The sequence below is a fragment of the Schistocerca nitens genome, chromosome 4, assembly GCF_023898315.1.
Source record: "Schistocerca nitens isolate TAMUIC-IGC-003100 chromosome 4, iqSchNite1.1, whole genome shotgun sequence".
NCBI lineage: Eukaryota > Metazoa > Arthropoda > Insecta > Orthoptera > Acrididae > Schistocerca > Schistocerca nitens.
This window is the reverse complement of record NC_064617.1, coordinates 597,168,426-597,195,719: the sequence shown is the minus strand read 5'-3', so window position 1 is coordinate 597,195,719 and position 27,294 is coordinate 597,168,426. Positions and strand designations below refer to the sequence as shown.

Sequence of the window (27,294 nt, the reverse complement as noted above, 5' to 3'; positions counted from 1 at the left end):
GATGTAAATTCAAGTTCCAGTACCTGTCTGTATTTCACTGATGTTACAGGTCATTCAATAAGTATGGGCTCAATACTGCACTGTGCACTCATTGCGCACCTAACAGTGACTTTTCGTTGATAAAGTGGCGCAGCAGCTTGAGATTGTGGATTCTCAATAGACCAATTATGCACGTTCCTTTTGTTGACGTACCCATGGAGATGGAAATTTTCCGCGTCACTAAACCAGATCTGATTTGTATCGACTGTTCCATTTTCAAAGAATCTGAATCATCCAATTTCCAAAAGGAATGTGGCCACTACACGTTCCCGCCCTTCAACGGTTGGCGCCGATGAATTTTGTGAGGGAAAAGGTTAAGTTTCTCTTTCACTATCCTCTAGGGAAACAGTCGTGACATCCTGAGTTGTGCTGCATGTCTTATTGACGTAGTGGGCTCCTCGCTGAAAAGGGTTCTCGCTCGTTCCACATCCTTCGAGGTTACTACTCTGGTCGGTCGTCCTGAGTGGCCCTTCCTCGAAACCCGTAGGCATCTGGTCTTTTCAAAGCAACTCATCAACTTGTTAAAAAACGGGGAAAATATTACACAAAAACTGTATCAGAGGATGCTTAAATTTTGTCATCACAATTTGAGTTCAGTTTTTTCCAGTAGCCCCGCCGAGGAGTTGTCATTGCGGATGGTGCTGTGGTGTTCTTGGACCAATGCACGTCTCACCACAACAATACGTTCATAATTTGCGTTAAATGTCGTTATGGTCAGCAAGCACTGTTCCTGTGTTAGTGCTTCCATTCTGAAATTTGAATCGCGAAATGGATGAGCGAGATATAGAATTTCAGAGTTACATTACAAGCAGAATCATTTACGACAGTTAATGAAACCACTGTAGACAAATATTTTCTGACGCCTGTTGCCGCTACCCTGTAAATAACGCAACAACAATGATACAGGTATTTCAAGAATATACATCTCATTTAATAAGACTACATCTTGTACATGAATGGAAATTGAAAATTTGAATGAATTGTGACCTACGTATTTGAACTAAAAGTTTAGTCTAGGACCCGTTGTAAGTTGGCAGATACATGTGGTCGCCAGTGGGGGTCTCGTTTGTGGAGTAAGCTCGCTCGCTCGCTCGCCCAATAGTTACTGTACTAGCGTGAGTCCAGCTGAGATGGCGGCACCACAGAAGCAGGAGACGTTCTGCGTGCTCCGTCTCAATTGGTGAAATTCAGCTATAACTGTGAGGCGTGATTTTTCGTCTCGAAGACAGCGCAGTGCCCCTTTTGCCTTCAGTATCATCTGAACTGATGGACAGCAATTTTTGGTACTCTGAGGGTTTGTTATACACACCGTCTGTTTTCCAATTCCAAATGGTTCAAAAATGGTTCAATTGGTTCTGAGCACTATGGGACTTATCAGCTATGGTCATCAGTCCCCTAGAACTTAGAACTACTTAAACCTAACTAACCTAAGGACATCACACAAGACCCAGTCATCACGAGGCAGAGAAAAATCCAAATGGTTCAAATGGCTCTGAGCACTATGGGACTTATCTGAGGTCATCAGTCCCCTAGAACGTAGAACTACCTAAAACTAACTAACCTAAGGACATCACACACATCCATGCCCGAGGCAGGATTCGAACCTGGGAGCGTAGGAGTCGCGCGGTCCCGGACTGAAGAGCCTAGAACTGCTCGGCCACCGCGGACGGCTTTTCCACTTCCAAAAAGGGAACTAAAATGCGACGTCGTACAGCGACAACAATCAGTGCAGCAACTCCAGCCACACTCGCAAAATTACCATCTGGACCTTTGTGATGTGCCAAGTGGGAGGCACACGAAGCGTTTGTGAAACGTATATCAAAATTTTGATTCTAAACGTATTTGTGGAAAAGTATCCGTAGGTCGTATGTGCATTAATGTAAAAGATATATCCTTGTAAAATCGGATAGATTTGTTGATAATAAAAACTTTGGAGTCCTAAGCGTAACCAAAAATTCATACAAAATTTCTGTCTTCATTCATGTAGAAGGACTAGTCTTGTGACATACGTTGAAAACAGCTTCCCTAGCTGTCGCTTTCATCATCTGGAAACATTGCGTCCTCTGGGAGTATTCCAGGCGGACTGACAAATCACGTTATACTCCCAGCTATAAAAACAGCTTCATGAGTAATGATCAATAACGGCCTATCTATAATCATTCGACCAATTCCAGACGATAAAACGTAGACTCTCGCGATCACATACCTGTATTAAATTTCACTTTCGGTGCACCAAATTATATACCTCTCGCCTCGTATCCGCCATCTGCCCTCATACTCGAGCCAACCACTTTAAATATGATCACCGCCTATGTTCGACGTCAACGTGCAATAACGACTCTCTGACGGCAGGTGGCAGCATTAGCAGTGGAGGGCATATAGTGCATGTCGGAGGGACGCAGCAGTCAATACAAACGTTATCGTAATGCAGAAACTGAGAGATTTACCTTACTTGCAAAAGGATATGATCATTGTCTTTCGGGGCGAGGGTAGAAACAATTCAGAAACGAATGAGTGTGCAAATTGTTCGCGTGCCGCGTTGGATGAAGTACACCGTGCATGGCAAAATGACACTATCCAAAACGGACGCCGAGAGAATCGTAATGCAGCACGTGCCATAGAGGCTTTGTTGAGCAACAGACCGCCCAGATGAAACTAGGGCGCCGGCCGGAGTGGCCGAGCGGTTCTAGGCGCTACAGTCTGGATCCGCGAGACCACTACGATCGCAGGTTCGAATCCTGCCTCGGGCATGGATGTGTATGATGTCCTTAGGTTAGTTAGGTTTAAGTAGTTCTAAGTTCCAGGGGACTGATGACCTCAGATGTTAAGTCCCATAGTGCTCAGAGCCATTTATGAAACTAGAGCTACCAACAGTTCCTCCTCAGCTACCGTTCAGCGGACGTTGTTGCGTATGGGCCTCTGCAGCAGGACCCTTGTTCATGCACACGTATTGACTGCAGTTCATTGGTGACAGACTGGAATCTGCGCACTAGTACCGGAACTGAACGTACACAGGATGGTGACAGGTGTCTTTCTCAGATGACTGATGCCGTTGGCACGTATGGCGTGAAGCGTAGAAGGCATACACCCTGCAACAGTTGTTTCAAGGGCAGGGCAATGCACTCGTGGCATTCCATGGGTGGACTCGTCATTCCGAAAGGCATAATGGGTCAACACAAGTATGAATCTACCCTTGCACCCAAGTCCGGGCAATGTACTTGTGGCATTCCATGGGTGGACTCGTCATTCCGAAAGGCATAATGGGTCAACACAAGTATGAATCTACCCTTGCACCCAAGTCCGGGCAATGTACTTGTGGCATTCCATGGGTGGACTCGTCATTCCGAAAGGCATAGTGAGTCAACACAAATATGAATCTACCCTTGCACCAAAGTCCACCCCTACATTCACTTTGTTTCTCCTCTGCACGATGGTATTTTCCAGCAGGAAAATGTAACGCGTCACACAGCTCGCAGTGTACGAGCCTTGTTTGAAGAGCATCAGGTTGAGTTTACCGTACTCCCCTGGCCACCAAACTCCCCTAATTAGACCCAATGCTCTGTGGGTCCACCTCTGTCGGGCTGCTGGCGCCATGGAACCCCATCCTAGAAACATATCCCAGCCGACCACGGCAATGGAGTCGTAATAGCTTCACATCTATATCGGTACTCTCCAGACCCTCCTTGACTCTCTTCCTGCTCGCCTCACGCTGCAAAAATTGGTTATTCAGGCTTTTGACAGGTGGTTACATTAATGTGGCTGCAGAGTGTACACACCACATTGCGTTTTTACTCACGTACTGAACAGACCACTTCCCCTGTAGTTGGACCCCCACATCACATGAACGTCCTTCAAAGAAGGTGTACAAATCATTATGTCAACTCACACTAGGCCGCAGTTGTTTCCAGAGGCACGTTCAATAATTTAAGTGATGTTCTCAGACATCATACAGTATCGATAAGTCGGCCGGAGTACATAATGCACACTAGCGACTAAGAAAATTGCAACACCACTAGAGAATATCCCAAATGAGTTCAAAAGTCGAAGTATTATATGTGAAAAGCGGCGCACCAACAAAATTCAAGATTACAAACAAAGGAAGTACTGTATAACTGAGCCCAGCAGCGCACTCTTTTCTTTTTAACGAGAAAGAACATTGATACCCACATCAGACCGTAGAGAGTAGTGGAAACTTGTAAGCCAAAGACAGTGTAATCCATCGACGCTAGAAGTCGCCACTTGGCATCTGAGTGAGTTTGACAGATATGATTGGTCTCGAGAAAACTTGTTCGTTCCACCGGGAAATTTTGCCTCGGACAGATTACACTCCTACTTTAATTATACGTGTGATGAAACAGTAGATAAAGCGAGTTGTAGACAGCGACGAGCAAGTAATGATCAAAAGAATATACGGTCGCAGTTCGAGATGTGTGGCAACCTGTGTGGATAGATGTAATGCATAGCACTACTTCGCTCACACACACACACACACACACACACACACACACACAGGAACGAATATAAACACATAAATACAAGTCATTTGATGGAGTGAAGTTAAATGTCCAGATTCAGCACTCTTCTATGAGTACTATTTTATCAGCGCGTTGGAGAGCAGTGTTTGTCCTTGGCTAATACACTGTTTGTTTGTCTTCTCACACATCTGCGTGGTAACACTTACGTAATGCGCGATACTGGCTGACCTTCACCCATGGCAGTGAATCTGCAAGGCGCCAGAGAGGCTATATTTAACACTACTCGCGCCACGTGGTTGCGTTACGTTCGTGTTAGTTTATGAGAAATGAAGCTAATTCTGGGATGCAAACGGACTACAATTGGCAGTCAGGTTAAACTAGATACGCCACGGGTGTGCGAGAAAATCTGTGAATTCGATACCCTAAATGTGGCCTATTGCCTCCTAGGAGGGTGATCGATCTAGATTGTTTACTTAGGTAAGTGACACTGAAACATGAATGTATTATTTCAGCCGGCCGAAGTGGCCGCGCGGTTCTGGCGCTGCAGTCTGGAATCGCGAGACCGCTACGGTCGCAGGTTCGAATCCTGCCTCGGGCATGGATGTGTGTGATGTCCTTAGGTTAGTTAGGTTTAACTAGTTCTAACTTCTAGGGGACTAATGACCTCAGCAGTTGAGTCCCATAGTGCTCAGAGCGATTTTGTATTATTTCAAATATTGCCAAAAATTTGAAAAGAAAAAAGAACGTATTTAAGTTCCAGAAATATCAAGGGAACAAAAGAAATAACGGATTTGATAACGCCGTCGTATCCGCTAAATTAATAGAAGGCGAAATAAACTTTACTAACAGAAGATATCAAATGTAACAGGTGGTCTATTATTCAGGCGAAACATAACGTTCTGCTTATTGGATAGACTGCGGAAACGCGTGGCTATGTGCCCTTTTTAAGGAATTTCGAGGTCATACTCGTCAAGATAACTATTTTGGTGACGATTGTTGTTTAGAAGCGAAAGTTGTAAAAATAATCCCATATATATAGTGGTACAGAAGAATGCTGAAGATTAGATAGAGAGATTGAATAATTATGAATCTAACTGAGGATAAAAGAAATTTCCGGCCCAATTTGAGTGACAGAAAGCGTCAGTTGATAGGACACACCCTATGGTACTGGAAAGGAGCGTGGGGATGAAAACTGATGAGGCAAACTGAGGCTTAAGCATACAAAAAGCTGGCTCAAATGGATATAGCTTGCGGTAGTTATACAGAGATGAAGAGGCTTGCACAAAATAGACCAGATTGGAGAAATGCACCAAACCAGAAAAACAAAAATAACAACAACAGCGTCAATAATTACTCGTTCCTTTCCTTTGTGAAAGAATCAAGTTAATAATCAGTATTCTCTGAAGGTGTTTATACAGGGTGTTTCACAATTCTTGTTACACATATCTAGAGGTTGTAGAAACATTAAGTTTTGCGTAGGACCTTGTCCAGAAACGTCGTTCAACGACGCTACATAGCTTCAAATTTATAGGTGCCGGCGCCAGTAAATGATGTACGTACGGGGTGATTCCGTGATGATGTTACACACCTTCAAGGAAGATGGATAAATGTGTCAATCTGAGGTAAGTTTCCCTGGTTCGGAAACGAAAGAATGTCAAGTTACAAGCGAAAGACATTCCAATACCTCTCAGTGGAACAGACTTCCCGGTACTGTTGTTGCTAAGAATGTAGAGTATGCAACATTCAGATGACCAAGAGAAGAAACACGTCATAGTGAACATGGGCTGTAAAATGTATACCAAAGGAGCTATGAGCACTTGTTCATCTTCGCTATCTCTTCTATTGAACAAGTTCTCCTAACACTTGAGGTATGCATTTTAGAGCCCGTCTATACTGGACGTATTATCTTTGCTTTGGTGCGTACTGCCACCTCTGAAGTTGCCTACCCTACAGTCTCAGCAACAACAGTACAGGTACTTATATATTTCATTTTCAGAGGTATCAGAACAGTTTTCGCTTATATCTTTCTATGTGTTCGTTTCCGGTTAAGCGACTATTATGTCAAATTGGTACATTTACCCTTCTCCACCCTCCTTGAAACTTGTAACATCATCACGGAATCACCCTGCAGATACATACTTTACAGGCGCCGGCGCCTGTAAATCTGACGCTCTGCAGCGCCTTGAATGATGTTTCCATACATGGCTTCCCGTGTAAGACTTGATCTACTAAGCCCCCTTTACATCCTCTAAAGTGTGTAATATGAATTGTGAAACACCCTCTCTATAAAGAGAATCGGCCTACAAAACCATCCAGATGCCTGTCCTAACCATTTTATACGATATATATTGGTACGTCTTCTACATCACGTAGGCCTATTCAGGGTAAAACGCAGGAGCAGACTTGTAAATTCTGCTGTTAATATCAGTGAATACTCATTGAGAATTTTAAGACAAGTAAGAAATATAAATGGGAATCAACATAACGGTTATTAGACGCCGTTCTGGAAACGTTCACCTGTTCTGCACATTTATAATTAGCAGATTTTCAGAGAAAAAGTCTAATTAAGTGTGTTATCGAATTTTCGTATTAGTCTGCTTATTCGGAAATACAGCGCGTCTTTAGTATATTACGAAGTATGTTACTATCTAATGTCACCCGAACCACGTCTCGTTGCTCAAACTCGTGTAGTACCATCGGATTAACCTGACAGAACCACCGATAAAAAATTTTTATTCAATTTCAGAGGCAAAATCTCACAAAACGTATAGAGGGTGAGTCACCTAACGTTACCGCTGGATATATTTCGTAAACCACATCAAATACTGACGAATCGATTCGACAGACCGAACGTGAGGAGAGGGGCTAGTGTAATTGGTTAATACAAACCATTAAAAAATGCACGGAAGTATGTTTTTTAACACAAACCTACGTTTTTTAAATGGAACCCCGTTAGTTTTGTTAGCACATCTGAACATATAAACAAATACGTAATCAGTGCCGTTTTTTGCATTGTAAAATGTTAATTACATCCGGAGATATTGTAACCTAAAGTTGACGCTTGAGTACCACTCTTCCGCTGTTCGATCGGAGAGCACCGAATTACGTAGGGATCCAAAGAGAACGGTGATGGACCTTAGGTACAGAAGAGACTGGAACAGCACATTACGTCCACATGCTAACACCTTTTTATTGGTATTTTTCACTGACGCACATGTACATTACCATGAGGGGTGAGGTAAACGTACACACGTGGTTTCTGTTTTCAATTACGAAGTGGAATAGAGTGTGTCCCACTGGAAACGCGTCCACGTATGTGGTATCAGCATGATGGTGCACCTGCACATTCCGCAATTAACACTAGGCTGACTCTTGACAGGATGTTCGACGGGCGTTTCATAAGACGTGGAGGACGCATAAATTGGCCAGCCCGTTCTTCTGATCTTACACCTCTGGACTTCTTTCTGTGGGGTACGTTAAAGGAGAATGTGTACCGTGATGTGCGTACAACCCCAGAGGATATGAAATAACGTATTGTGGCAGTCTGCGGCGACATTACACCAGATGTACTGCGGCGTGACCCAATTCATTACGCCAGAGATTGCAATTGTGTGCAGCAAGTGATGGCCACCACATTGAACATCTTTTGGCCTGACATGTCGGGACACACTCTATTCCACTCCGTAATTGAAAACGGAAACCACGCACGTGTGTACGTGTACCTCACCCCTCATGGTAATGTACATGTGCGTCAGTGAAAAATACCAATAAAAAGGTGTTAGCATGTGGACGTAATGTGCTGTTTCAGTCTCTTCTGTACCTAAGGTCCATTACCGTTCCCTTTGGATCCCTACGTAATTCGGTTCTCTCCGATCGAACAGCGGAGGAGTGGTACTCAAGCGTCAACTTTAGGTTACAATATCTCCGGATGTAATTAACATTTTACAATGCAACAAACGGCACTGATTACGTATTTGTTTATATGTTCAGATGTGCTAACAAAACTAACGGGGTTCCATTTAAAAAAACGTAGGTTTATGTTAAAAAACATACTTCCGTGCATTTTTTTATGGTTTGTATTAACCAATTACACTAGCCCCTCTCCTCACGTTCGGTCTGTCGAATCGATTCGTCAGTATTTGATGTGGTTTACGAAATACACTCCTGGAAATGGAAAAAAGAACACATTGACACCGGTGTGTCAGACCCACCATACTTGCTCCGGACACTGCGAGAGGGCTGTACAAGCAATGATCACACGCACGGCACAGCGGACACACCAGGAACCGCGGTGTTGGCCGTCGAATGGCGCTAGCTGCGCAGCATTTGTGCACCGCCGCCGTCAGTGTCAGCCAGTTTGCCGTGGCATACGGAGCTCCATCGCAGTCTTTAACACTGGTAGCATGCCGCGACAGCGTGGACGTGAACCGTATGTGCAGTTGACGGACTTTGAGCGAGGGCGTATAGTGGGCATGCGGGAGGCCGGGTGGACGTACCGCTGAATTGCTCAACACGTGGGGCGTGAGGTCTCCACAGTACATCGATGTTGTCGCCAGTGGTCGGCGGAAGGTGCACGTGCCCGTCGACCTGGGACCGGACCGCAGCGACGCACGGATGCACGCCAAGACCGTAGGATCCTACGCAGTGCCGTAGGGGACCGCACCGCCACTTCCCAGCAAATTAGGGACACTGTTGCTCCTGGGGTATCGGCGAGGACCATTCGCAACCGTCTCCATGAAGCTGGGCTACGGTCCCGCACACCGTTAGGCCGTCTTCCGCTCACGCCCCAACATCGTGCAGCCCGCCTCCAGTGGTGTCGCGACAGGCGTGAATGGAGGGACGAATTGAGACGTGTCGTCTTCAGCGATGAGAGTCGCTTCTGCCTTGGTGCCAATGATGGTCGTATGCGTGTTTGGCGCCGTGCAGGTGAGCGCCACAATCAGGACTGCATAAGACCGAGGCACACAGGGCCAACACCCGGCATCATGGTGTGGGGAGCGATCTCCTACACTGGCCGTACACCACTGGTGATCGTCGAGGGGACACTGAATAGTGCACGGTACATCCAAACCGTCATCGAACCCATCGTTCTACCATTCCTAGACCGGCAAGGGACCTTGCTGTTCCAACAGGACAATGCACGTCCGCATGTATCCCGTGCCACCCAACGTGCTCTAGAAGGTGTAAGTCAACTACCCTGGCCAGCAAGATCTCCGGATCTGTCCCCCATTGAGCATGTTTGGGACTGGATGAAGCGTCGTCTCACGCGGTCTGCACGTCCAGCACGAACGCTGGTCCAACTGAGGCGCCAGGTGGAAATGGCATGGCAAGCCGTTCCACAGGACTACATCCAGCATCTCTACGATCGTCTCCATGGGAGAATAGCAGTCTGCATTGCTGCGAAAGGTGGATATACACTGTACTAGCGCCGACATTGTGCATGCTCTGTTGCCTGTGTCTATGTGCCTGTGGTTCTGTCAGTGTGATCATGTGATGTATCTGACCCCAGGAATGTGTCAATAAAGTTTCCCCTTCCTGGGACAATGAATTCACGGTGTTCTTATTTCAATTTCCAGGAGTGTATATATCCAGCGGTAATGTTAGGTGACTCACCTTGTATATCATGTTACTGTTCTTTTTCATTTTCAGCCACTTCCTATACAAATACCACTTATTTTACAGAAGAAATTACCATTATTGTGTTAATTAGCTGACAGATTGACTGCACAAATCCCTGAAAAACAAGTTTGTAAAGAGACAGACCAGTGTCTACATTAATCAACAGGCAATCAATCACAAGGTAAGTCAAGGAAAAAAATCCGAAAAGCCCGTCGATTATCAACAGAGCCCTCACCTAATAGAAAAGAGGAGGCAAGTAGTGAATATCGAAGGTGTCACAATTATGGAGTCGTCAGGAGTTATTTTTTACGCCACACAGCCATGGTGAGCACCTGAGGACTTGGACTGTTTGGAATAACCTTTTTCCCTGGCTAGTCCCAAAAGAGTGTTCGTATGACTACAACCAAGTCACTATTGGTTTCAGTCAGTTCATCCAAATATCTTAATGTAACGATTTGTGTGGATATGACACAGGTAATGCATGTGGCAGACTTCTGTTTATTGATAAGATATGGAGAAAATACAATCAGTCTACAATTGACATAGCTTACAAAAGACTCGTGCATTCAATGCTAAAACATTATTTAAGTGTGTGGGACCCATACTAAATAGGACTGATGTGGAATAAGGTACGTATGAGAGGATCTGCAGTACGAATAATCACAGTCTTCTTTGACTCAGGGCAGAGCCTGAAGCAAATATTGCAATATCAGATTATTGAAAATAGATGGCGTATATTCCACGAAAGCTTACTTACAAAGTAAGTAAGTATTATGTGAGAAATCTAGATATTTACCATGGCTCCCCACGTATCGCTGCCGTCGGCACGGTGTAGATAAGAATACACTATTTAAACCGCGCACAAAACTATTTAACCAGTTATTTTTCCCGCACTCCATAGATGAACGGGACAGGAATAAACCGTAACATTGGTATAATGCAGTTCGCAGTGATTTGCAGATGTAAATGTATATGTCGTCGGTCAGCTTTGGTCCACCTTGGTAGCTGCGCGCTCATCGCGATGTATTACTAACCAAAAGGGCCCGAGTTCAGTTGCCCTTGTACAATCGGAGATTTTCTCTGTTAAGGGACTGGGTGTTGTGCTGCATCGCATCATCGTAATTGACGTTCCACGATTAAAATGGCTGTACGGGTACGTCCTGAAAGCCAGTTATTGAAACAAAATAGAAAAAGTGCCACCCATCTCATGGGAAACAACAACGGTGGTGGAGCCTTGCATTAGTCGCAGATGGCGCCCTCTAGATGGTACCGTGTGGTTCCTTGCCTACGCTGGCCAGGACGGAGAATTAAATTTCAGCTTTGCACAGCTGTCGCGTTTGCTGTTGTCGTGGCCTACTCTAGGTGTGGTAATGAGCTAGTATTTGATTCTCCTTTGTTATATATCTTATAGTCACTCTGTCATAGAGGAGTTATTAAATAAAGAACTCTCGTTTCTATTGCCAATAATTGTGCTGTGCAAGTTATGTTAATTACTTCCCAAACAAAAAGGCAGTTTCTTCCTGAAGGATTAGGTCATAGATGACCTGAAGTCACAAATCATAAAACAATTTGCAGGAAAATCATATGCCAAGCTAATTTTCATTGAAATCGTGTTGTTTTAGGTAAATCGAATTCAAGCATGACAAAAGTATGCAGTGAGGAAGATCTTTCCTTGCATGTCTTGCTTTATAAATCAGGCTGAGGATCAGATAGGGAGCCAGAAGTTCTCCAAGTTTCGTCTAAATGTATATTTCTGTATATCTAGCGAAAAAGTTACGCGTAAAAGCACAGTCAACTGATTATAAACTTGGATAGTCGCGTACATACCATTAAATTTGAACGTTATTTGGTAGTAAATGTGTTAAACATATTTCCCCCTTTTAGAGGACGGGAGTTTTATACGAACGACTAACGTACTTACTACACCACTGATTTCAGTAAGGTTAATAGAGTTTCACCTATCTACTATGAACAAAAAACGAATCATTTTCTCCGCAAGTGACACCTATCATAACATTTTTATTTGTATTTTCTGCAACTAGTCTGTTTTATTTGTTTTACATTTAACTTACCATAACGAAACACATTACGAGCATGTTCTGCCTATCCTCAGCCATTTATGCATAAAGATAAGTGTTACTTAAAAATAAATTGTCTTAAACTAGGTTAAACTGTTCGTTGCTGGAGAGACTAGTGGGGTATTCGGTGATAGGGTGACATAAGCAGTGGTAGGCCAGTGTTCAGTGATGTCTTCCGTCCGCGTGGAGCTATGTCTCGATTTTTATTAAGACTGATGTTACATGTGTGGGATGCAGATATCTTTACATCATTGATTACGTTACGAAAACTTCGTGATACACTTTTATGTGTGACAGTTGTTCGCCTACCTTTGTGGCGTCCCAAAACTTCGTATTCCATCCTTGGTACACAGGCAGAGGTGTTGTGTAATGTTACAGTTCGTGCTGTTTATTTGGTCACTGTTTTTCGACTAACTCACTGCACAATTTTTGCCATATACATGTCAACACTGTACACTTAATACAATATGGCGGCCTTGTAGCGTGGATGAGTATCAATTATCTCATTTTGCAGTTGTCACAATACTGAAAGTCTAGCAACGGTTTGAGTACATTGGCATATCTTACACCTATCGCATGAAACTAACTTAAGACTACTGAAGAGTTATGAGTTTCTGAAATAGGTTACCTGACTAAGAATACTATTTCCATATTTTGTCTTATGAATGAAAATTTTAATTTCTCCCAAGATATCAATTTTTTTTATTACTTTTCCCGATTTTGTGAAAAATGTCGACGTTGTCTTCCATATTCAGAGGATGGCCTGTTTTTTTTCTTTTTTTTTTTAAATTTGTGTTGTTGATGCTATTTTGTTACCTCTATACAGTTTGTACCAGTCTACATATTCTTCAAGACGAGTCCTGAATTTTCTTTTTGTCTGGCCTATATAAATATTGTACTTGGCTGTAAGTAATTTTGAAAATGCAAGATGCACCAAAATCTGTGTCTGACGATCTCATATTGTGAAAAAGCTTCATACGTGGGTTATTGTTAGTGCTGAAGTTGATTCTACATCTGTGTTTTTTGAGAAGCGTTGCTAATTTGTCAGTCATTGTTACCAAGGCACGGAATTTTTACGGATTTAATTTCTTGGATGCTCTGAGTTCTGAGTGTAGTTTGATGTTTCTTTTTTATCTGTTGTGATATTGCATTAATGAACTAAGGGTCACACTCATTCTTTATTGCAGCACATTTTATGGTTTCTGTTTCTGGTTGGAGTTCTGTATGTTGAAACGGAAATTCCTAGGCCCTGAATAATATTGATCTAAATGTAGCTTTCTTATGGTAGGCAGGTTGTGTAAAAGAGTATGGTATAGTGGTGTCTGTACCAGTAGGTTTTTTGTAAATACATTCAGGTTCCAAGGCCACCATGTCATACTAAGTGTAAAGTGCTTATATATAAGTGGAAAAAAATTGTGCAGTGAATTGCGTCGAAAAATAGTGACAAAATTAACAGTACAAAGTTTAATGCTATACAGCAGCTCCGCCAGTGTACCAAGGATGAAAAGCCAAGCTTTGGGACGCCAAAATCGTAAGAGAACAAGTGTCATATGAAAAAGTGTACAACACAATCTTTCAGCGTAATAACTGGTGCAGAACTGCCTGCATCCCACACAGGCTGTGGTGTCAATCGTTATAAACGAGACACAGGCCACACAAAGAGAAGACATCACTGGACATCAATTTCTGGTCGATCAATGCCCCTCCCCCTCCTCAAACTCCAAATTCCCCAATAACCTCTCCACTAATGCACAGTAAACAAGAATATCTGTTTAAATATAGTTTAAGATAACTTATTTTCAAGTTAAAATTATCTGTGTACATAAACGCGTGAAGATAAGCAGAATGTGCTGGAAACGTATTGCGTTATGTTAAATTAAACGTACAGCGAATAAATCTGGTAAGATAAGATTAAAATAAATAATTATTCTGCACTCTCATGATTCCCAAACGTAGTCTGTGTGGTCACAATTAGAAATGTTACCCAACACATTTAGCATGAACCTCAACTATAGACATCACTAACAGTTCAAAAACGTACTCTCTGAAAAAATATATCGTTGTCTAATAAAGAAACAAATCGGCCCTGCTACGAAGACCATGGTTGTCTGATTAGTTATGTACGACTATCACCGCCACAGTAAAATACTTGTCTCTTTGCTTATCAGTTATTGGAAACGTTAATGATGTATTCTGTGAAATATCTGTCACAATGCTACGACCGTGTACTATGCGCGAACCTTTCTCCAACAGTTTCACTCTCAGTAGGGCATAAGAGTTTCCATAAGCACTATTCTTCACTATTGTGGTATGTCAAAGAAGCTGTCACCTCTACGAGATGACACTCAATGAAACGCTATAAAAAGGAACGTAGGTGGGACCTTAGAGTCGCATACATTTTAATAACAATTAGATCAGGGCAGGAAATCAGTTTAACAAGTAGGAAATAAATGTGAACGGTCATCCATCTCGACATTTGTGTAAAGTGCTTGGTGTAAACATGACACAGTTAAACAAGGATAATCCAAGCGGAATGATCATACGAAGGACGAGCACGATACTTTAAAATACAGTGCCACCTAATTTTCTGTCATACTCTGGAGAACCATAGCAGCTTAGGTTCGTCATTCCAATTATTTTCACAAGAAAGACTAGAAGCAACCACACTGTTTCAGTCTCAACAAAATCTTTTTTGCCCTTTAGACGAGGTCATTTTGAAAATAAATCCTTTACATGGCGCCCTGAAGAAGACTAATGAAAAGACTGTCGGAACTTCAGTTTCAATAATGTACATAGTTTCCAAAAGACGCGTTCCAATGCACAAAAAGGATTTTGTTTAAATTGACATAGACTGTAGAAGTCTTGGCACTTATAACATTGTCAACCTGCAGGTAGCGTTCATTTCCTGACATACAGCTAAACGGAGAATACTGAAATCATAGAGAAGATTTCCTATATCAATGTACATTCATGCTAGAGAATGTTCAGCTACGGAATTCCAGCTGTAATTTGTTTACTGTTTCTTTTTTTTATGAAATGTCGGTTTGTATCAACATCACATGCCAGCTGAAGGATATTCTTGCAAGTATTTTGTTAGGTAATAACTTACTCTTATGTTTTTTTTAGTTACTGAACAAATCTTTGATCTCAGTTTCTATCATGTATAGGTTTGTCCCAATCCAATCACTAACCAAAAATTTGTAACTCGAACGAAAAATAATTATTCAATTTGAACAAATGTTTTACTATAAATATGAAACACCTCTGTGTTCCGTAGGGGCTATCTTACTCATTGGCTTACATTTAGTTTCTCTCTCGTGCTTAAGGATTTTTCTCCGATGAATTTCCTGATGTACGTCTCGGTAAGAAACTGAGTTTCCTGTGACTCTGATACCATCACTTTGATGTCTTTATGAAAGAGCTCATTATATCCTTTACCGACATTACTCAGATTATCAGGGAAGAAACCAAGTTGACAGTTAAAAAAGTAAAAGTTGAGGCTCATCAATCAGCGGAACTTCTTGAAAATTTACTGCATGATGGCTACAATAGAAATATAATGTGGTTTGTCTTTCTCAGCTGCTTAAGAACTTTGTAACAAATCCCATTTCACTCCAATTTTTATTTTTTGTTCCAAGTTGGAATAAATAATCATTTTTCTACTGCCAAATTTAACAGACATGCCTTCTTTCAAATTCTTTTATGACACATGAGGAAACATCTCGCAGATATACTTGAAACATTGTCCATCTTTTGTTAAAGCTTTCACGGACTGTTTCACTAGGTTTCATTAGGCCCAACCTGATGTCAAGAGGTTGTACGAGAATATTTTTGAATCCACAAAGTTCTTTCATAAAACCTTTTTCTCTCAAAGCCTCAAAGATAACGTGACCTATTATCTCATTTACTTCATATTATTAATTGAAATAGTGGGGTAAACCCGGGATAGACGGCCATACGGGAGAGACGGTCAACGCCCTTAGTGCTTCGACGATCCGCTGTTCAGGCTGCCGTTCAGCTGGTAGTTAGTTACGAACGTGAGTGACTGTTGCTGCACCGGGTGACTCTTTATTTCAAGTAAAAGTACGTAATTTCCATTATTTTAGTTTTCAGTATACCATGAAATTATACAATATGCCATAACATTTCAACTGAATCATAACTTTAGTTTTAGGATTGTTTATGTCTAACTGTAAACCGGTACGTAGATTTTGTTTGGGTTTACGTCAACCATGTTTGATGACGAGCTACGGCCATACCATCATCGGGATGGATGACCATCCCATAATCGAGTTATAAGTTAAATTTTGATGGCATCGTTATTTTTTTTACAGATGTCGCGCAAAGAAGAAGACTATAAATATGTTATTAATTAAGCAAACAATGTTGGTTATTCTGTGAGAAAAGCTTCCATGGAGTTTAATATTCCCAGGAAAACTCTTGAGAAAAAATTAAAGACGAGCTGTGTTTCCAAAATTGCAGTGGCTCCTAGTTCTTGTATGGGTTCAGCTAAAGAGTTACAACTTGTCCACCACAGAACATAAAAGGCAGACCCACGGTTTTCCATTAACGAGGCACTGTGTACGTAACCTACCTTATAATTTTGTTTTGCAGCTTGGCCTAAAATATAAATTTAGTAATGAAACGGAAAAGCAAGTTAAGATTGGCTACAACAGTTCTTATCTCGACTTCCAGACCTAAGAGTGCGAATATCTGAAAACATATCTTTGGCCAGAGTCCACGGAATAAATCGTGATGAAGTGAAGGAATATTTCAATTTGTTTTCAACCCTGACGGAAGAAAATGGTTTGCTCAGTTACCCGGAAACTATATTTAACATGGATGAGACACGCCTTCCGTTAAATAGACGTCCAGGTGCTTATAGCTGAAAAGGGGATAAAAACAGTTCCTGTGATTATTTCCTCAGTAGACACTATTACAGTAATTGAACGCTGAAATGTTGAAAGTATGTTTCTTCCTCCTTCTGTTGTCATGAAGGGAGTTAACAAAAAGAGAAAGGAGTGGGAGGACAATGTACCAGCGGGAAGTAAAGCTGTCGTGTCAAAGAAATCTGCTTACGGTAATGCTCGGATCTTTTTTGAATGGCTAAGGGATCACTTTGTGCCCTGCTAACTTCTTGGCACAGTTACGCTGATTTTGGATGGCCATACATCACACTGTAGCTCGGTACAGATATTGAGATTTGATGAGAGGAACAGTATCAGAATGAGATTTTCACTCTGCAGCGGAGTGTGCGCTGATATGAAACTTCCTGGCTGATTAAAACTGTGTGCCGGACCGAACTCGAACTCGGGACCTTGGCCTGGAAGGAAGTTTCATATCAGCGCACACTCCGCTGCAGAGTGAAAATCTCATTCTGGAAACATCCCCAGGCTGTGGCTAAGCCATGTCTCCGCAATATCCTTTCTTTCAGGAGTGCTAGTTCTGCAAGGTTCGCAGGAGAACTTCTGTTAAGTTTGGAAGGTAGGAGACGAGGTACTGGCATAAGTAAAGCTGTGAGGACGGGCGTGAGTCGTGCTTGGGTAGCTCAGTTGGCATAGCCGGCACGGTAGCTCAGCGTGTTCGGTCAGAGAGCTGGGTGGCCTCTGTAATAAAAAACTGAGTGGAAGGATCAACAAGCGAACTTCACCGAATGTCATGTGACGTCCGCAACGAACAAACACAACGATCAACAACGAACAAAATGAAAAAAAAAAAAAAAAAAAAAAAAAAAAGTTGGCAGAGCGCTTGCCCGCGAAAGGCCAAGGTCCCGAGTTCGAGTCTCGGTCCGGCACACAGTTTTAATCTGCCAGGAAGTTTCAGGAACAGTATCATTTTAACTTGCGTCTCCAGCCATACCACCTATTAACTGCCACCGCTGGTCTGATCTGTGTTCAAATCTTTAAGGCTGTATGTTCACAGTGCCGTTTAAAAATTGCAAAGGAAGTACCAAAATCGGAAGCTAGGAAGATTTCACTTTGGCGAATAAAAGACTGTTGGGAAAAGCTGCAACACCAGGGAACGCTATCTCTGGATTCAAAGCAACAGGATTCTGCCGGTTTAATCCCGATGCAGTTTCAGATCACGCTTTTAGAAGTGATCCAGAGAGACTTACAGGAAATGAAAACATCAGTGTATCTGGCCAAACACTCCACGAAGGCAGCTCGTCACCCTTGCCACATTCCTCTGCTAGAGCAGGTATCATCGAGTCATCTAGCCAGAAATCCAGTGAAAGAGCTGTGTTACACAAGCCGCAATCCACCACTAGCTACATGAAGTATACTTCAGCACACTAATGTGGCTAAAAATCCCCCGAAATAAGAGCAACGTCACATGTACCAAGACATTCTACAGGACGAGACAATCGGCCTGTTTGACCTTTGATTTCAAATGAAACTAACCAAGTCACTCCTACAAAAATTCCGAACAATATATCATCTTTGTCAGCTAGACCAGAATCTCAAACAAACATGTAGGCCTAGAAAAATTAAAGCTACAACCCTGACTTCAAACGAAAATACTACGAAGTTAAAATTGAAACTTCGCGCAAAATGAAAGAAAACACCCAGGCCTATTGAAAATAAAAACTATTCAAAAGGCTCGGATCAGGAACGTTAAAGGTACTTCGGACAGATGAAGAACACTACAACTAAGAGTCAACTGACGAACTTCTTGAAGAATAAAACAACTGCGTTGGACGTGGGGAGGACTACTCAAAAACAGACAAAACCTGTAATGGGGTTCAGCACATCAGGTGTAAGCGTCGGTTACGTGAATCTTGCATATCATACCTTGATCAGTACAATCGATTTGGTAATGCAGTTTAAAAAAAAAATCTTAGCCTGTGAAGTAAAGTCTATTGAGACGATTTCTCATTATTTCCTACATAAAACAAGTATGTTCCAACGAGTTAACAAAAACGTTACAGAATTCAAGAATTCTAAAATGCCTTTTAGAAATTAGGTTCTACTTAAGTTAAAATTTAAGTGCAGTTAACATCTTTCCAAATTATTTTACATCAAGCTTTTCAATAAAAGATGTTTAATGTGTTAAAAGTTTTTTTATAATTTTATATTTGAGTTTGAAGTGTTTTGTCCGATGGCCATCAATCCCTTACATGTCTGGCCTTCTAACGCTGATGCTCGGTTAAAATAGCCAAGTACTATATATTTTTTAATAATTTTTAGCTAGCATGAAATTTGGTATATCTTTGTAAACGAAGTCGACTTTTGTTTTTTATGAGCCGAAAAGCCAGCTTATGGAAAGTTTCAGATTTTTTGTGTGTATTGTGTTGTGAAACTTGCTTTTGAAAAAGTGAAAGATGTATCATTAAAATCGTTGAAACGCTGTTTGTTAAATTCTGAATGTTATTTGTAAGTGGTGATGAATAATTGGGTTTTCTTCGTATTAAGATTAAGCATAGTATTGGGTTGGTGCATTTGTTCGTAGCGTTTTTCCACACAACACTTACGCATTACAGAGACTTCAATCATAAGTAATATATCCTCCTTCACTATTTAAAACAGTTTGCCAATGCTGGAATAACTTTTCGATCCAATGACTGCAGAAATTACGTGGTTTTGAGGAGAAGGGCCAAGAGCCATGTTCGTAGCTCATCTTCATCCAGAAAGAAAATTTCTTGAAGGCTGTTCGACAGAGAAAGAAAAAGATGAAAATCTGAATTCACAATATCAGGTGAATGAGGTGGGTGCGAAATAATTCCAGCGTATTGCCTCATGTCAGTCTGGCAGAAAGTGGGCGGGAGTGAACGTGAAGGACTATCACTTCAGGCAGTCTTTCTGGTCTCTGTTCTTCGATTTTGTCTGCAAAACATCTCTGTTATTGGAAACAAATGCCAGCAACGACGGTTACACCTCTGAGAAGCAATTAGTAGTACACCACACCGTTGCTGTTGCACCACATGCGCGAACATTATCTTTGTTTTGGATGTACGCAGGTCTTTGCACAGGGAGTTTCTTCTTCATTTGGGCTCAACCATTCCTTTCTTTCCCTTGTGTTAGCATAAAGATACAATTTCTCGTCACCAGTAACGCTACAGGATAGGAATGATGGATACTGTACACGTCCCAACTGGTGACGAGCCAGCAGAGATGCTCATATGGCCACCCACTGATCTTTATGATTTTAGTTCAGAGCATGCGGTACACATACAGACAAATTTTGAACCTTCTCCAATGCATGCAAGTGTCGCACGATGGTGAAATGAACACAGTTCACGACATTTGCCATTTCTAAAGTACACAGATATACATCATTTGAGTTAATGTGTTTAAACAAACCATCTTCACTAAACCCTGAAGGTCTTCCTTAACATGAAGAGTCAACAATATGAAAACTATTCTTAAAACGCGAAGTCCATTTTCCTGCCGCGCTCGTCCAGTGGCACTAACCCCATGCATGGCGTAAATGTTGCTGGCTGTCTCCACTGCTCTTTATTGCACTCAAAAAGAAGAAATGTTCCGATTTCTCCACTTGGCACTCCATCTTCTAGTGTCCACAGTTCGACTCACTATCTCAAAATGACAATATGTAAACTCAGTTAGCAACACTGAACTACAAATAAAAAGTAACAATCGATAAAAAAAACAGAACGACCAGAATACCAACATGCAAAACAAAAACGCTACGAACTAACGGACCAATACAAATTACAGTAATATGTTAATTAGGAACGTTTTTCATCAGTGACCTGGGTAAACGATGTTCTTCAATCTTTGTTGCAGAGTCCTCAGCCTCCTGATACGTGGACACACATTCGCGATGCTACGACTCCTGGGCCAGTGTGCACGCAGTACGCATTGATAGTACCGGGACCGCCTCTCTCTGGCGCTGAGGACTGTCTATATCTTAACGTCTTCACCCCACAGGTAAGTTTCCCTTCGTTTTGTACTCTATCTCTTTGCAGGATACCGCAGTATTAAAGTTTATTAAAACTATAACGCGTAGAAAGAATGCCGCGGCAAATCAATCTTAGAGCGTTTACTAAACAGTGTACCAGCTAAGAGTGATTACGACTGCAGAGAGACTGTAGGTACAGCAGCGTTCCCCCTTCCGTGACCAAAAATGGACAACGTTTCGTCAAGCATCTTCGGTGGATATTTATCGTATAAATTGGAACGACATAAACAAACGCCACTGTATAGCATGCTATATCAGCATGAGAGTTAGTTAGATGGGACACAGCAACCGATATCCTGAAAATAGACTTATTTTACTGTGAATTTATAACTGCGGCAGCGATACGTGCATGGATCCAACTGATAAACGAGAATCGTAGCAACTAAAAGCAGGTGTTGGATCACAAAATACGATACAGCTCGGAATAAGTGACATCTTCTCCAGATGGTATTAATGGCCGGTATAGTTTCCTTCACACCGCAAGTTTGTGTCTCGATCCATCTGCTGCCAGCTGGAATGGTGGCACGTATACCGTTGTCGAGGAACTGGAGAAGCATCTTAGTGTAGTTGGGCAGTAAATCCCTCCTCTGAGGATTTGTTATACTCAACGTAGCCGCGCTGAGCGGCCGCGCGGTTGGAGGCACCATGTCAGGAATTGCGCGGCCACTCCCGCCGGAGCTTCGAGTCATCCTCGGGCATGGGTGTGTTTGTTGTCGTTAGCGTAAGTTAGTTTCAGTAGTGTTTAAATCTAGGGACCAATAACCTCAGCAGTTTGGTCCCTAAGGAATTCACACACATTTGGACATACTCAATGTAGTGATTCCAATTTTCACTTCAGTGTACCAAATAAACCAACACGAGGGTCAAATATGAAGGTCAGCGGTCTCCGCACCAGTTCCTTCCTAAAATCATAGAATAAAATCATAGAATAGAGATTTTGTTTTCAACTGTGATACTCCATAGAGATCTTATTTTTCTCGAACCCCAGAGACATGCCAGGAGACCTCCTCCATGTTCTCGCAGTTTTATGGCAGAATAACTTCATAAAATCCTACCGTCTTTAAGCCGCATCTATCACACTGAGATTCTGTCCCTTGAGTTCCACCTCACAATTTTCAAGAGTCCTAACATTAAAATACCTCATCCGACAGAAAACCCACAACAAACTGAAACTACTAACCGACTGAGCAAGGCTACTGTCCACTTTTACTGTTCGCCTCACTTACGGATTGAATAACAAAGGGAATAGACTGAAACTTTGTCTCACACCCTTGTCTTTGAAGTCCTACGATTCTTATAGCTACAGGCTGGTTTCTGTACAAGTTGTAGATAGCCTTTCTCATCTCTATATTCTGTCACTGCTACCTTCGGAATTGCAAGTGCATTCCAGTCAACACCTTCGGAAGCTTCCTCTAAATCTACAAATGCTTTAAACAGCATTTCTGCAATCAGTATTCTATAAGTATTGCCGCACATGTTCATACATTTCTTCTGAACCAAATGAGATCATCCCCGAGGCTGACTTCTACTGATTTCTTGATTCTTTTGCCAATAATTCGTATTAGTACCTTCCAGCCACGACATATTAAACTAATCGTTCGTTAATATACGCAGCTGTCATTGCCAGTCTTTTTTTAAATTGGAATTATTACATTCTTCTTGACGCTGGAGGGTATTTCGCTTATCTCAAATGCCTTGTATTTGGTGTGGAATGGTTTTATCATAATATCTGCTCCCAAAAATCATAATAATTATGAGGGATATTGTCTACTACAGGTGTGTCGTCCCTTCTTCGGTCTTCCATTGCTCTCACATTATTCTCACAGCAACACATCTTCATTACAACTATCATCTCTCATCTTCACACAATATTGTCTTCAAGTAGGTTTTTGTGTATAAGATTTACAAATATTCATCTACTCCTTCCACTTTTCAACTTCCCATTCTTTACGAAATAGCTATTTCGTATTAATTCTTGAACTCCAAGCCGTCGATTCTCAATAAATATATCCTTGCTGGAAGGAAATATATGGAACATACTGATGCAGGCTCTGACACATGGACACATGGAATTTTGGGGGTGGCTGTCAATCGTGCACTGATAGACGAGCGCTTAAGGCGACCACTCGCGTAAAACAGAATACCCACGTTCGAATGCCAGTCTGGCACATATTTTCACTGTCGTCTTTCCAATATATAGATGATGGTAGTTTATATTTGCAAGTGTGAATACATTTCCTGTATTCCCATTCTTTTCTTAATACTAGATTGCTATCTGAGCTCCTGATATTCAGACACGGTCCATTCACATTGATATGCCCACCACCTATAAACGACAACCTGCAGTAACCACTCACTGATAGCCAATAGCAGAATTAGTAGTGGAGGTCATATAAAGCGTGTCAGGGGAACACAGGCAACAGTTCAGCCATTGTCATAATGTGAAAATGGAGCAATTCGTCTGATATACAAAGGTTTTGATCATCGGCTTTTCGGTCAAGGGAGGAAGCATATATGAAACGGCTAAGTGTGTGAAGTGTTCTTGCGCCGGCGTGATTAAAGTGCGCAGCTAAATGGCGCTGTCTAAAGCCGGCGCCGAGGAAACTGTGGTGCACCACCGCCCACAGATTACAGGGGTGGACAGAGTCTGCGGAGATGTGACCAGGCAAATAGACCCGTAACTGTTGAGCAGCTGACTGCCAGGACGAACATAGTGGCTACGAACAACATGTCCTCAACATTGCTGCTTATCGGCCTCTGCAGTAGGCACCTGGTTCATGCATCGATGCTGACTGTTGCTCATCGGCAACGGAAGCTGGAATTTTCACTCTAATACCGTAACTGAGTGATGGCAAGTGAGCTTTTCATGTGAATCTCGTTTTATTCGTGTATGTGGCGTGTAACGTCTCGAAGCAAACACCTTTATGGTTCAAATGGCTCTGAGCACTATGGGACTTAACATCTGTGGGCATCAGTCCCCTAGAACTTAGAACTACTTAAACCTAACTGACCTAAGGACATCACACACATCCTTACCCGAGGCAGGATTCGAACCTGCGACCGTAGCGGTCACGCGGTACCAGACTGAAGCGCCTAGAACCGCATGGCCACACCGGCAAACACCTTTGTGGACGGGAACAGTTTGGTCAGTGTTTTCGTGGCAGATCCTGGGTGATCTCGTCATTCTGGAAGACACAATTAATCAAAACAGTAATGCATCTCCCCCAGGAGGCCACGTCTACTCCTACATGCAGGTTGTTCTTCCTTGGCACATTGGCATTTACCAGCAGGACAATGCAACGTGTGACACAGCTCACACTGTATGCGCATGGTTTGATGAGTACCAGTATGAGTTTACCGTGATCACCGGATTGAAATCCTTTGGAGAATCTGTGGGACCACCTCGATCGGCTTGTTTATGCCATGGATCATCAACTGGGAAACCTAGCGCAGGCCTCTCAGAACTTCAATGATTCTCTTCGCTCAAGTCTCGCATCGGTCCTTGCATCAGAAGGTGGTTATTCAGGATTTTTACAGGTTGTCACATTAATGTGACTTGACAGTGTACATCTGCTTCTCTTTATTTCAAAGGTTTCTTTAACTGTCGTGTGTGTAATAACTGTCTTTCCCATAGCGATGTGTACCTCCACAACTCTGCATTCTGCCTCTAGACATTTCTACTTTACCAATTTGCACTTCCTGTGAGCCTCATATTTTAGACGCCTCTGTTTCCTCTTCTCTTTCTAATTCTTCTTCTTGAGCGTTTCAAGTGTTAGACCATTGCTTCTTTCGGTATCTATCGCTTTCTTTCTCTTGCCAGACTTCCCTGGTCTACCGGATTCTGATATCTTACCTTTTTCACGGTAAATTACCATTGTTCACGCCATTTTGTTCTGTTGTCTTAAATTTTGTTTGTTACTTTAAATATGTTAGGTTCCTTCCTAATGTTACTGTTTCTTAGTCTGTCTACTCTGGTACAGCCTTCGTCACCATAAAAAATAATTTAAGCACCTTGGATATTAATTTCTTGTCATTTGTAAATGACCCACATATCACATCCGTAGAGTACCATGGGATCGCCCATTACTTTACAAAATTTCTGCTGCGTTTTTTATTGTGTGTTACTACTGAAGTATGTGGATTATTTGCTCCATATGTATATTTTCTCTTTTTGACGATTAAATTGGTGTTTTCCAAGAATTTCTAATGAGAAATGACTTTTTGCCTCTTTGACCAACCACTGCTTCAGCATTCAATGTTCTGTTCATAACCAACAAATTTTGGTCAGATTTCACAACTGCCCCTGCGGATGTTTTGCAGCTTAAAATCTGGATCTTAAACCTGTCTTACTATTATATAATCTATTTGGAATCTTATGATGTTTCCAAGTTTCTTCCATGAATACAACCTTATCCAAAAATCTTTAATCAATATTTATGTTCTGTGAAAAACTGTAACATAGGGCTTCCCCTTTCATTCCTTTTACTCACTTTAGCCTCCTAATTTTTTTCTTCTGTTTCTATTCCTACTATCGATTTTCAGTTACCCATTAGATGTACATTTTCAACTCCCTCAACAAATGACTATATTCTAGTATCTTACCATACGTTCCTTAAATCTCTTCACCATCTTTGTAATTGGATTAATTATAACAGTCATAGAAGCTCACTTGCATTGCTCAATTCTTGTTCTTTATTAGACCTAATGTTGTCTTAATCCCCACCTGGTGATCCGACAGGGGAACTGTTTGTTCTGTGGTATATTTTACGCGAAAGTTCTACAACAAGCAGTATCTAAACTGAATCAGAAAGCAAATGGAATCCAAATTCTGGGGAAGAGATTAAATTACCTGAGAGATGCCGATGATGTTCTATTCGCAAGAAATTATGATAACTTAAAATATTAACGAACTTACGACAGCCTATTCTGAAGTTGATCTCGAAAAGAACCAAGATTATATATAATTAATGAATAGCCGCCGGAGGGAAGCACGTGAAGGGCTCGAACACAGCTGAAAGGCTCATAGGATATTTCTATCCGGGTCAGCTTGTAAATTTGAAAGGCCTTTTAAACCCCTAGCAATACCATTGCATTTTTCATACTGTGCACTGAAAAAATTTCGATAACTTTTGCTGAATTATTTTGACATTGTTCTTAAAGAGGTCTGATTTGTAAGTAGTGTCAACACCCTTTACAACATCAACGAGGGGAGAGGAGGGGTATTTTTGACCACCAAAAAAATTTAAATTTGCAAATTTCATAAATTGTTACTTTCATTATACTTTTTGAAAAGGTATTGATGTGTAAATAAGGCTCTGAACTTGGAAATATTGAAGATGACATTCGTTTAGTAAAGTGACTGAAATTTTCCGCCTCAGGGGTGTGGGGGAGGAAGGAGGTATGCATGGCAAAGACAATGACAAATCAACATATCTCTGTAAGGCCTGAATGAATTTCTGTCTAAAGTGGCACATTTTTCACTTGCTATGTGGAAAAATTTACTGAAACAGTAAGGCATAGTAGCGCCCTATTGGCTAAGAATTTTGAGTGATAAGACGTGGCATAAAACTATAACTCAGGTACTCCTGGACAAATTTCATCCATATTTGTTTTCTACAATACTCATTATTTGCATAAAAATACTGTGAGAGTGCGGTACGCCAATACCGCAAGATTCAGTGCTGACAACGAGAAGTGACGACCTGTAGAAAAGTCCGAAAATAATCTGTTGCTAATTCTTTCCTGTAAATGGTTAACTTGGAATACTTTAAAAGTTTGAAGCCCTGTCTGTCTCATATTAGCGTTCTTCAATGCCTTGATCACATCGTGAAAATGAGCACTGCTACGAGCCAATAATTTTGCAAGCGTGTTTCCTTACCAATGCCCATGCCATAGACACATTTAACAACAACGCAGATGCGTTTAACGTTATCTGTACAGTTACATCGCAGTCTAACACAACAGTCACGACGCTCTGTCTCGGTTTTTGTAACCCAAAGCGATAACAGCGCCCCAAGGGACCAGCAAGTGATGCTGTTGAGTTTGGCGGGGTCTTGTGAAGGCGAAAGGGAATCGTAATTGATTACATTAGTTTGTAAAATGGTTTCTACAAAAGGGAACGTCTGTAGCCCAATAAACTGCAGGTTTCCTAATTATACTGAGAG

General features: G+C 41.8%; 1 protein-coding gene across 4 annotated transcripts in view; it reads left to right on the top strand.

Annotated features, from left to right (window-relative positions):
- The window catches only part of LOC126251475 (venom carboxylesterase-6-like), a 196,256-nt gene that overhangs the window by 11,466 nt on the left and 157,496 nt on the right, over positions 1–27,294 (top strand). For 3 of the 4 annotated variants that reach the window (XM_049951917.1, XM_049951916.1, XM_049951915.1), the window contains exon 2: positions 20,956–21,099. The exons of the other annotated variant lie outside the window; for it this stretch is intronic. In XM_049951917.1, coding sequence (XP_049807874.1) covers positions 20,956–21,099 — 144 coding nt within the window. The remainder of the gene's footprint in view (positions 1–20,955; positions 21,100–27,294) is intronic. 4 annotated transcript variants of the gene reach the window in all.